The 12,154-nt window shown below is 23.0% G+C and overlaps 1 protein-coding gene across 1 annotated transcript in view; it reads left to right on the top strand.

Annotated features, from left to right (window-relative positions):
* LOC117175967 (nardilysin-like) overlaps positions 1 to 12,154 on the top strand; it is a 40,578-nt gene that overhangs the window by 23,073 nt on the left and 5,351 nt on the right. Inside the window, exons 10-12 of the mRNA XM_033365852.1 lie at positions 5,518 to 5,668; positions 5,748 to 5,881; positions 5,958 to 6,336. Coding sequence (XP_033221743.1) covers positions 5,518 to 5,668; positions 5,748 to 5,881; positions 5,958 to 6,336 — 664 coding nt within the window. The remainder of the gene's footprint in view (positions 1 to 5,517; positions 5,669 to 5,747; positions 5,882 to 5,957; positions 6,337 to 12,154) is intronic.

Raw genomic sequence — 12,154 nt, 5'->3', positions numbered from 1 at the left:
GCGTGCAATCGACTCGGGATACTTATAAGATACTACCATGATTTTTTCAGATTTTTTGGTCCAAAAATAAATTAGGCCAAAAACCGGCCTTACCGACCCTCAGCCTTTATACTTTTAGATGGAAATTAATTAATTTCGCTAAAATCGCTTTTTTTTGTTTAGAATTTATTTCTTTGACTGCAAATTGAACTATTCTGATTTTGTTTCTGTAAATTTATCTTTTTCAGTTGAAAATTTATATATTTTATTGAGACTGTATCTTTGTTGGTAAGAAATTCATCTTTTGGGTTTTAAATTAAATTATTTTCTTAAGAATTCATTATTTGGTTGAAAGTTAATTGTTTTAATTAAAAATTTAATTCTTTTATTTTTGGTTAAAAAATCATTTTTTATGAGAAAAAAAACTATTTTGTTGAAAATTACTTTATTTTTGGATTAAAGATTTATTTTTCTAACATTTTAACCATTCTTGTTTTTGTTGAAAGTTCTCTTCTATCTTTTTAGATGAAAATTCATGTACTTTGTTGAAAATGAGTTTTTTTTTAGTATAAAATTAATCTTCTGGGTAGAAAATTCAACGAACTATTTCTTTAAAAATTAATATTTTGGGTCAAAGATTCACAATTTTAGTTAAAAATTCATTTCTTAGTTTCAGATTTGATCTTTTTGAAAACTCAAATAAAAGTGTTTAAAATGCGTAATTAAAATATTAATTTTTTTCTTTTCAAATGGAATAAATTACTCTTACTTTATTTTACAAATAAATTATAAACTTTAATTAATAATTTGCAGAAAAAATCGACTTTTGATTTATTAAATTAAATACTTGGTAGAACTCGTACCCGGACAGATCGCGCACACTAGGAGCGGGGTCGGTAAATTACAAGAAAACTTCTAATTCACGAAAATATTGCACTATTCTTTATTTACCTTTTTTATATGCCTTAAGATTTTCAGCGAAGACAACACTCCTAAATCTTTTATTTCAGATCTTTTTTATTTCAGAGATTACATAATTTATTGAAAATTCGTCCTTATTGGTTGAATTCCACCGCTTTTAATTAAAAATATTTTTTAGTTGAAATATCAACTATTACATTTAATATTGTTTATTGAAGATACATCTCTTTAGTTTAAAATAAACTGTTTTGATGAAAATTAGTTTTTCAGTTGAAAATTGATCAAATGAAAATTTAAGTTGTCCGTTTTTGGTTAAAAATTCACCTCTTTTAGTTTAAAAATGAACGATTTGGACAAAAATTCATCTATTTTATTGAAAATTCATCTGTTTTGGTTGAAAATCAATCTTGATACTTAGCAAATAATCTTTATGTTTGAAAAATTATTTTTAGTTTAAAAATTTAACTAAATTTTAAAAAATTTGTTTTTATTTTCTTGAAAATTGAAAATCCATTTCTTTGGCTATAAAATTAACTGTTTTATTGAAAATTTGTTTTTTGTTATTAGAAATTAATGTTTGAAATTAAAAATAAAGTATTTCATTTACAATTCATTTTTTTTTTTTAATTTCAAATTTTTTAATTTTATATTAAAATATTTTTAGGTTGGAATATCAAGGATTAAATTTTATCTTTAAGTTTCAATTCAACTGATTTTTATTTAATATTAAAATACTTTTTGGTTGGGATATCATCTACTCCATTTTTCGTTGAAAATTCATGTTTTCTAGTTCAAAGTTATACTACTTTGCTGAAAAGTATTCTTTTTTTGGTTGAAGATTAATAAATTTAGTTAAAAAATCATCTCTAAGGCTGAAAATGCAACTGTTCTTTTGAAAAATTCTCTTTTTTTGGTTGAAAATAATTTTTTTAACTGAAAATTCACTTATTTTGTTGCAAATTATATATATTGTAGGAAATTTAATTTTTTTATCTGAAAATTTTTATCGAAATAAAAGGGAAAAGATTTTTATTTTTTTTTGTGAATTAGAAGAGGGTAATTTTTTATTGTTAACATTTTGATGAATTTAAAAGGGAACAATTTGTGATTCTTAACTTTTTATGAATTCGAAGAGGGAAATTTTTTAAAATGAACCTTAGCGACTTGGAAGGGAGAAAATTTGTATTTTATTTTTTTCTGAATGAGAAGAGGAACATTTTTTATTTTTAAGATTTTTCTCGAGTTAAAAGGGAGGAAATTTTAATTTTGAAGTTTTTCTAAATTAGAAGAGACATTTATTTTATTTTCAACTTTTTTATTGAGTTGGAAAGGAAGACCTTTTGGTCATGAATGTTTTTTTTTTTATAATTGGAAAAGGCCAATTGCTTCTTTTTAACATTTTGATTGAGTCGACGCGGACAAATTTTGTGATTTTTAGCATTTAGATGAAAGGTGGGAAGTTTTTGTTTTCAATTTTGTGTTTAATTGTAAAAAGGACATTTTTCATTATCAAGGTTTTTATTAATGTGAGTTGAAAGAGGATTTGTTTCAATTTAGAGCATTGAAAATGATAGCATGTATCTATATTTTTTAACCAGACATGTTTGAACTGTTCAATTCATAAAAGAGTAAAAATAAAATTTTTGCAGTTTAATGGTATTTAATTAAAAATTGTTCAATTGTAAAGCATTAAAAGCTTCCATTTCAGATGTGTGTAAATTATTGAACGTTTGCATTGAAAAATTGGGAAATAAACATAATATTTTAAGCTTCAATTTTAAAAGTTTAAAATTGAAAAGAATGAGAGCTTTAATTTTAATTTCAGTTTTGAATACTTCAGATAACAAAATTTTTAGTTTGAAGAGTTCGAATTTTTAAATTTCGTTTACCGTGAAGAATTTGTGCAAATTTTGCAATATTAAGATTATATTGCGTGTATTAAAAAATATTTGCTTGGACCTTCATTTTTGAAAGTCAAATATTTATTTTTTCAAAAATTCATAAAAGTTCCGTCTCCTTTGGTTCAGCATTCTACTATTTTGTTAAAAGTAGAACTAAATTATTAAAATTTTATTTTTTGGATAAAGATTTGTCCCTTTGTTTGAAAATGTAACTATTTTGATGAAACTTTCTTTTTTTTTGAGGATTGAAAAAAGCCTTTTTATTGAAAATTCATACTTACGGGTGTAAGAATCATCTGCTTTGCAGAAAATTCGTCTTTTTGAGTTAAAAATTTAACAATTAAACTATTTATTTACAATTAAACAAGTTTGATTAAAATTCTTTTTTTTTTGTAGTAAATTAATTTTTTTGTCTTAAAATTTTATTTTTTGTTAAAAGTTGATATTTTTTATTGAAAATCTATCTTTTATAGTTGAAATTTCAACTATTTAGTTTAAAAAGTCTTTTTTTTTACTGGAAAGAATTTTATTAAATTTAAAATTTAACCATTCCATTTATTGTTGAAAATTGACCTTTTCTATTTGAAAATTCAACTGTTTTGTTGGAAATTTATTATTTTCTGGAACGCATTTTTCAAATTTAAATCTGAACTATTGAATTTTGCTTGAAAATTTGTTTTTGTTTTTAGTTGAAAATCCAACTATTTGGTTGAGTCTTCATATATTTTGTTGACAGTGCGTCTTAGATAGAAAATTAATCTTCTTGGTTGATAATGCAGCTGTTCTTAGTTGAATTTTATACTTTCCGTTTTAAAATTTGACAATTTGGATTAAAATTTGTGTTTTAATTGAAAATAATTGAAAATTTTGTTCAAAATCTTTTTTTTTTTTTTGAAAAAAATTATCTTTTTATTTGAAAGTTAATCTTCTTATTTCAAAATTCTTATGTTTGGTTCAAAATTCAAGTAAAATATTAATTATTTTTGTTAAAAATGTATCTTTTAGGTTGCAAATAAAATTACTTGTTTGAAAGTCAGACTTTTTTAAAATTAATTTTTTTTTGAAGATTCATCATTTTAATTACAATTTCATTTCTTTGATTGAAATATGCGCTCTTATATTGAAAACTTATTTTTTATTTGGATATAAAGGAATTTTTTGCCGAAAATTCAACTATTTTTTAAAAATTATTATTGATTTGAACTGAATATGTAACTATTATTCCAGTTGGATATTCCGTAAGTTTAGTTAAAAATTCATTTTTCTACTTGAACTTTCTTTTTTTGACTAAAAATTTAATTATTTAATTTATGGTGGAAAAATTATCCGTTTTAGTTGAAAATCAATATTTTTGCTATAAATTAATCTTCTTAGTTAAAAATTCATCATTTTACTTGAAAATTTATCTTTCTGCTTTAAAATCCAAATATTGCAGTTAAAGATTTACAATTTAAATTGAAAAATTCATTCCCTTGTTTTGAAAATTTAACTATTTTCTTCAAGTTAATTTTTTTGTTGGGAGTCAGTTTTCTTTTTGGAAAGTAATTTTTTAAACTGAAAAATTAACTTATTCCGATTGAATATTCCATAGTTTTAGTTGAAAATTCATTCGTTTGGTTCAACATTAATTTTTGATATTAAAAATGGAACTATTCCAGTAGAAAATTGAACTATTTTGCTGAAGATTCGTTTTTTTTTTTTTTTGTTAACAATAATATTTTTTAAAGAAAATTCAACCATTCTATTTTTGGTTAAAAATTTATCTTTTTGGATGAAAATTCAACTCTTTGTTCGAAAATTTATATTTTTTATGTATAAATTGAACTAGTTGTTTGAAAATTATCTACTTTGCGAAAAAGTCGCCTTTTTCTAGAAAATTAATCTTCATGGTTGAAAATTTACCAGTTTGATTGAAAATGAATTCCTTCAAATGAAAATTTACCTGTCTAAATTTAACTATTCTAGTTACAAATTCATCATTTTAGTTGAAAATTTATCTTTCTGATTTAAAATTCAACTAGTCCAGTAAAGATTTACAACTTTAATGTAAAAATCACCACTTGGTTTGAAAACGTAAATATGTTTTTCAACTTAGTTTTTTTGTTAAATGTTAGGTTTTCGTGGAAAGTAATTTTTTTAACTGAAAATTTAACATATTCCAATTGAATATTTTATAGTTTTAGTTGAAAATTCATCGGTTTGTTTGAACCTTAATTTTTTGAACTTAAAATTTAATTCTTTAAGTTTTGATTAAAAATTAATCTTTTAGTACAAATTAATTTTTTTTAAATACTACTATTTTAGTTAAAAATTCGTTATTTTTGGTCGAAAATAAATGTTTCCAACTAAAAGTTTAACTGTTTCATTTTTTGTTAAAAATTGATATTTTTTAGTGCAAAATTTAGATATCTGTTTCAAAATTTATTTATTTGGCAATTTTTCGCTCTCTTGTGTGAAAGGATGTTTGGAATGATTGTCATGAATTAAAATTAATATTTATGTTTGGAGACAAATATGAATATTTTATTTTTAGTTGATCAGGAAGTTGATTTAGAAATTCCTTCATTTGGAATTTGTAGTTTGTTACAGGTGGATGAAAACAAATTTGGTGCACTTTTTTATTAATAAGTTTTAAACGAATTATTTTACCATTTTCAAATTTGGAAGACGGACGCTATGACTTTCTAGTAAATTAAATTTGTAATTTAAATTTTAGCACTGCGATGATGGAATTGTTTGTCGCGATACTGAAACACCTTCTAGTTGAAGAAACTTACGCAGCAACTGCCGCTGAACTTAACCACAGTATTTACGCAAGCGATAAAGGCATCGTTCTGAAAATCGATGGGTTTAATCAAAAACAACCTGTGAGTTTTGATTTCTTAATTTTTCAAGCCCATTTTTTTATTCGCGAAATCTAATATTGATTAAATCTTGTTTGTTTAGATCTTGCTTAAAACGGTACTAAAATCCTTGGCCAATTGTTCGAATCTAGTATCGGAAAACTTGTTCGACATCATGAAAGAAGAGAGGCTAAAAGCTTATTATAACACCTTCCTGAAACCCAGTAAACTTGTCAAGTACGTATTTACAGATTTATAATATAATTTTCAAAATTTTTCCAAAATCTTTAAATGAAAATTAATTTTTTTATAGAGATTTGAGACTGTCTATTCTGCTGCTGCATCACTGGACATCGACTGATAAACATGCGGCAATCAGTGGCATAGATTATGGCCAGTTTCTGAATTTTGCGAAGCACTTTGCGGATCATCTCTATATTCAGTGCATAGTTCAAGGAAATATGACGAAGGAGGATGTTGTTAAAAATGTTAAAAGCTGCGTGGAGATTTTAAAATGCGGTCCCCTTTTGCCAAATACAATGCCAGAATTTCGAGTAACGCAAATACCAGTGGGTGTTCAATATTGCCGAGTGAAGAATTTTAATTCATCGGATGCTAACTCTGTCGTTACGAATTATTATCAGTCGGCTACTTCGAGTATCAAGCTTTCGGTTATTATCGAATTGTTGTTGGTAAGTGATTTTATCTCAAAACTGATGGTTGGCCACTGCCCGGGAAACTCGAAAATTTTTCATATTTTTCTTTACTTTCGCAATAAATATCATCTCGCTATAAAAAAAAAAAACACGTTTTAGAGTGCAATAAATATATAATTTTTTTAATTGCACTTTGTTACAAATATGGTTATTTCAGAAAGTCAGGGAATCTCAGGGAAACCCTGATAGAGTTAGGGAATTTTCGAAAAACTAAAGTTGAAATTAATTTTATTATGGTAGTTAAAAATCGCAACTATTTGGTTGAAAATTAATCTCTTTTGATTGAGGATTCAAATGGTTTTGTTGAAAATTCCTCTTTTTTGGTTGAACTTAACTACTTTTTGGTATAAAATGAAAATCCTTTTCAGTTGGAACATAAAATTCTACGAAGTTAAAATAGGGACTACCTTGTGGCAAATTTAATTTATTGGGTTGACGATCCATCATTTTAGTTGGCAAACCTTTTTTTTCAGTTCAAAATTTAATTATTTTGTTGAAAATTAATTGTTTTATCTGAAAATTTAACTGTTACATGTTTGTTTCAAAATTTATCTTATGCTGAAAATTCTTGTATTTTATTGTAAAATCGAATTTGTGGGAAAATATTTAGACTTCTTGGTGACTAATTCCTCTTTTTGGTTGAAAATACGTTTAAAAATTTAAGTATGTGGTTGAAAATTCATGTACTTTGTTAAATATTCGTCTATTTTGGTAGAAAAATCATCTTATTGGTCGAAAATTGATCTATTTTATTGAAAATTAGTTTTTTTTCTTATTGAGAATTAATTTTTTAAACTGAAAATATAACTGTTAAAAATTAATTTCTGTGGTTGAAAATTTATTTTACGAACTGAAAATTCAATTATTTTATTTTTGTTAGAAAATCTATCTTTTTAGTTGAAAATGTATGTATTTGGTTAAAAATTTATTTTTTTTTTTTTAGATGAAAATTTATCATTTTAGTTAAAAAATTCAATTTATTCAATTTTTGTGTGGAAAATGTACCTTTTTTGATAGAAATGTAATCTTTTTCGTTAAAAAAATGTTCTGTTTTGTAGAAAATTTAATTCTTCTATATTTAATTTATATTTAATTCTTCTATATTTTGTAAAGAATTCATTTCTTTGGTTGAAAATTATATATTGCATCAAAATTCGTTTTCCTTTTAAATGGAAAATTCATATTTATTGTTGAAAATTCATCACTGTGATTAAAAACTAATTTATTGGACTGAAAATTCGCTTCTTTTTAGTTAAAAATTAACTTCTTTAATTGAGGCTGTAAATATTCCATTTTTGCTTGAAAATTTATATTTTTAGTTGAAAATGGATTAATTCGACTGAAAACTGTTTTTTTTTTAATTTACTTTTCAAAGTGCAAATTGAACTATTCTACTTTTGGTTTGTAAATGATCTTTTTTAGTTAAAAACTTATATATTTTATTTAAACTTTATCTTTTTTTGGTTGAAACTTCATCTTTTAGATTTAAAATTGAATTGCTTGGTTGAAAATCAATGTTCTTGGTTAAAAATTCGTCTATTTTGGTGAAAAATTCATCTTATTGGTTGAAAATTGATCTATTTGGTTGAAAAATAGTTTTTTTTCTCATTTAAAATTAATTTTTTCAACTGAAAATATAACTGTTCCATTTTTTTTGTCAAAAATTGATCTTTTTTAGTATAAATTTAATCTTCTTGTTTAAAAATTATACTATTTCGTTAAAAATTTACTTTGATTTTATTTTATTTTTTTGTATTTTTTACTGAAAATTAAACTATTCTATTTTGAGTTAAAAATTTATCTGTTTGAAGTGAAAATTTCACTATTTGTTGAAAATCCGTCTTTTTTGTAGAAGTGTACTCGCATTATTTGAAACTTCATCTTTATGGTTAAAAATTAATTCCTGTTGTTCGGAAATTTAATTATTTTGTTGGAAATTCGTGTCTTTTTTGGTTGAAAATTTACTCTACTAATTGAAAATTTACCATTTTAGTTAAAAAATTCAATTCAAAATTCGATTTAGTTAAAAATTCAATTATACCTTTTGTTAAGAATTCATTTCTTTGGTTGAAAAAATATATATTTCGTTAAAATTCGCTTGAAAATTTTTATTTTCAGTTGAAAATATATTAATTTGGATGACAACTCGTTTTTTTTTTTAATTTACTTTTCTAACTGCAAATTTGTACATTAAATTTTTTAGTTGAAAACTTAAATATTTTAATCAAACTGTATCTTTTTTGGTAGAAAATTCATCGTTTGAATTTAAAATTAAATTATTTTGATAAGAATTCTTTTTTTTTAATTGATTGTTTTATCTAAAAATTTAATTCTTCTATTTTTAGTTGAAAAATCATTTTTTATGCGAGCGCTTAAATTAATAATCCTTTTGTATTTGAGAATAAAAACTTTCTTTTTAGATATTTAACACAGTGGTTACATAGGCAACCTAAATTTAAATAAGTAATTACTAATAATTGGCATAATAAAGTTATGAGTTGGAGATACTCTAAATGTTTCGCAAATAAATTGAAGCCCCTATTCGAAAAAAATTTATTTGAAGTTAGAAAAGTGCCATCAAGAAATTCTAAATATTTTTCGAAATTCATCTCTTTTGGTCACAAATTCATCGGTGCCTTTGAACATTCATCTTTTTGGATAGAAGATGGTCCTTTTTGATTGAAAATTTATCTTATGGTAGAAAAGTTTTTGTCGTTGTTGTTAAAAGTGTAAAAACTTAATTATTTTATTGAAAATTCAACTACTGTATTAAAATATCATATTTTTAAATTAATTATTATTAATTCTTTTTATTTGAAATTTTCTCTATTATATTTTTGATTCAGAATTGATCTTTTTCGGTTCAAAGTTTTATTATTTTGAAAACTTAATTATTTTGTTTCAAATCAACTTTTTTTGAACAAGTCATATTTTGTAATTGAAAGTGAATTCTTTTGATTAAAAAGTTCACTTAAATATTTTTGATTGAGAATTCATCTATTTTCTTTAAAAGTTGTACTATTTGGTTGAAAGTTTAATTATTTTGTTGAAAATTCAACTATTTTGTTAAAATGTTATATTTTTTGGTTTAAAATTCATCTTTTTTGTTTCAATGTTCATTATTTTAATTCTAAATGTCTTCTATTATATTTTTGGTTTACAATTAATTTCTTTTGTTTAAAAATTCTACTATTTGGTTGAAAAATTAATTATTTTATTGCAACTTCAACTATTTTGTTAAAAAGAAACCTTTTTTTCTTTGAAAGTTAATTCAACTGTTTAGTTAAAAAGCAAACATTTTGGGTTAAAAATTCAATTTTTCAAATTGAAAATTCATCTGTTTGGACAGAAAATTTGTCCCTTTGGATTATAATTTCATCTGTTGTGATTGAACGATTGATTTTTGAATTAAAAGTCTACTATCATATTTTTGGTCCAGAATTCACCTGTTTAAAATTCTACAATTTGGTTTAAAATCTAATTGTTTTGTTGAAAATTCAACTATTTTATGAATAAATCATCTTTTTTGTTTAAAATTCGACAGTTTTGTAAAATATTCCTCTTTTTGAATAGAACATTCGTCTTTTTGGATTAAAAAGTCATCTTTTTTGGTTGAAAATTCATCGTTTGTGGTAGAAAGTTTATTATTTAAAATTGAGAAATCTACTATTATATTTTTCGTTTAGAATTCATCTCTTTTTGTTAACGACTCTGCTATTTAATTAAAAATCTAATTTTTTGTTGTTGAAAATTAAACAGTTTAAAAAATATATTAATTCCTCTTTTTGGATATAAAATTCGTCATTTGGGACTTAATATGCATTCTTTGTGGTTGGAAACTCACCTTTTCTGTTTAAAAGTTGATTATTTTTATTTGAAATGTCTTCTATGATATTTATGTTTTACATTTCATCTTTTTTGTTTAAAAATTGTACTATTTGGTTAAAAATTTAATTATTTTTTTGCAAATTCAACAATTTTGTTAAAAAGTAATATTTTGGATTATAAATTCAATTTTTTAAATTGAAAATTCATCTTTTTGGACATAAAATTTGTCCCTTTGGAGTATAAATTCATCTATTGTGATTGAAATATTGATTTTTGAATGAAAAGTCTACTATCATATTTTTGGTCCAGAATTCACCTGTTTAAAATTCTACAATTTGGTTTAAAATCTAATTATTTTGTTGAAAATTCAACTATTTTATGAATAAATCATCTTTTTTGTTTAAAATTCGACAGTTTTGTAAAATATTCCTCTTTTTGAATAGAACATTAGTCTTTTTGGATTAAAAAGCCATGTTTTTTGGTTGAAAATTCATCGTTTGTGGTAGAAAGTTAATTATCTAAAATTGAAAAGTCTACTATTATATTTTTCGTCCAGAACTCATCTCTTTATGTTAACAATTCTGCTATTTGGTTAAAAATCTAATTATTTTTTTTTATTTTTACAGTTTAACAAAAATATTCATTCCTCTTTTTGGATAGAAAATCCGTCATTTTGGATTTAAAATGCATTTTTTTGGTTGAAAATTCACCTTTTCTGTTTGAAAGTTAATTATTTTTATTTGAAATGCCTTCTATGATGTTTGTGGTGTAAATTCAATGTCTTTTGTTTAAATTTTTACTATTTGGTTGAAAATTTAATTATTTTGTTGTGAATTCAACAATTTTGTTAAAAAGTAATGTTTTTGGTTGAAAATTCGTCTTTTTGGACAGAAAAATTGTCTTTTGGATTATAAATTCATCTTTTGTGATTGAAAGATTTCTTTTTAATTTAAAAGTCTTTCATATTTTTGGTCGAGAATTCATCTGTTTTGGTTTAAAATGCTACTATTTAGTTAAAAATGGAATTATTTTGTTGAAAATTGTACTATTTTATTAACAAGTAATCTTTTTTGTTTAAAATTCGACAGTTTTGTAAAATATTCCTCTTTTTGGATAGAAAATTCGTCATTGTGGATTTAAAATGGATTTTTCTGCGGTTGGAAATTCACGTTTTCTGTTCGAAAGTTAATTATTTTTATTGGAAATGTCTTCTATGATATTTGTGTTTTACATTTAATCTCTTTTGTTTAAAAATTCTACTATTTGGTTGAAAATTTAATTATTTTATTGCAAATTCAACAAGTTTGTTAAAAAATAATGTTTTCGATTAAAAAATTCAATTTTTTAAAATTGAAAATTCATCTTTTTTAACAGAAAATGGGGTCTTTTGGATTATAAATTCATCTTTTGTGGTTGAAAGATTTCTTTTTAATTGAAAAGTCTACTATGATATTTTTGTTACAGAATTCACCTGTTTTGGTTTAAAATTCTACTATTTGGTTAAAAATCTAATTATTTTTTTGAAAATTCAACAGTTTAAAAAAAATATTCATTTCTCTTTTTGAATAGAAAATTCGTCATTTTGGATTTAAAATACATTTTTTGTGGTTGGGAATTTACCTTTTCTGTTTAAAAGTTAATTTTTTTTATTTGAAATGTCTTCTATGATATTTTTGTAGTTTTAAATGTAATCTCTTTTGTTTAAAAATTCTACTATTTGGTTGAAAATTTAATTATTTTATTGAAATTTAACAATTTTGTTAAAAAATAATGTTTTCGATTGAAAATTCAATTTTTTTAGATGAAAATTCATCTTGTTGGAGAGAAATTATGTCCTTTTGGATTATAAATTCATCTTTTGTGGTTGAAAGATTTCTTTTTGATGGAAAAGTCTACTGTCATATATTTAGTCGAGAATTCATCTCTTTTTGTTAAAAATTCTACTAACTGGTTAAAAATCTAATAA

The sequence above is a fragment of the Belonocnema kinseyi genome, chromosome 7, assembly GCF_010883055.1.
Source record: "Belonocnema kinseyi isolate 2016_QV_RU_SX_M_011 chromosome 7, B_treatae_v1, whole genome shotgun sequence".
In the NCBI taxonomy this organism is placed as follows: Eukaryota; Metazoa; Arthropoda; class Insecta; order Hymenoptera; family Cynipidae; genus Belonocnema; species Belonocnema kinseyi.
The sequence above is the reverse complement of the archived record's forward strand: the minus strand, read 5'-3'. Positions and strand labels throughout refer to the sequence as shown.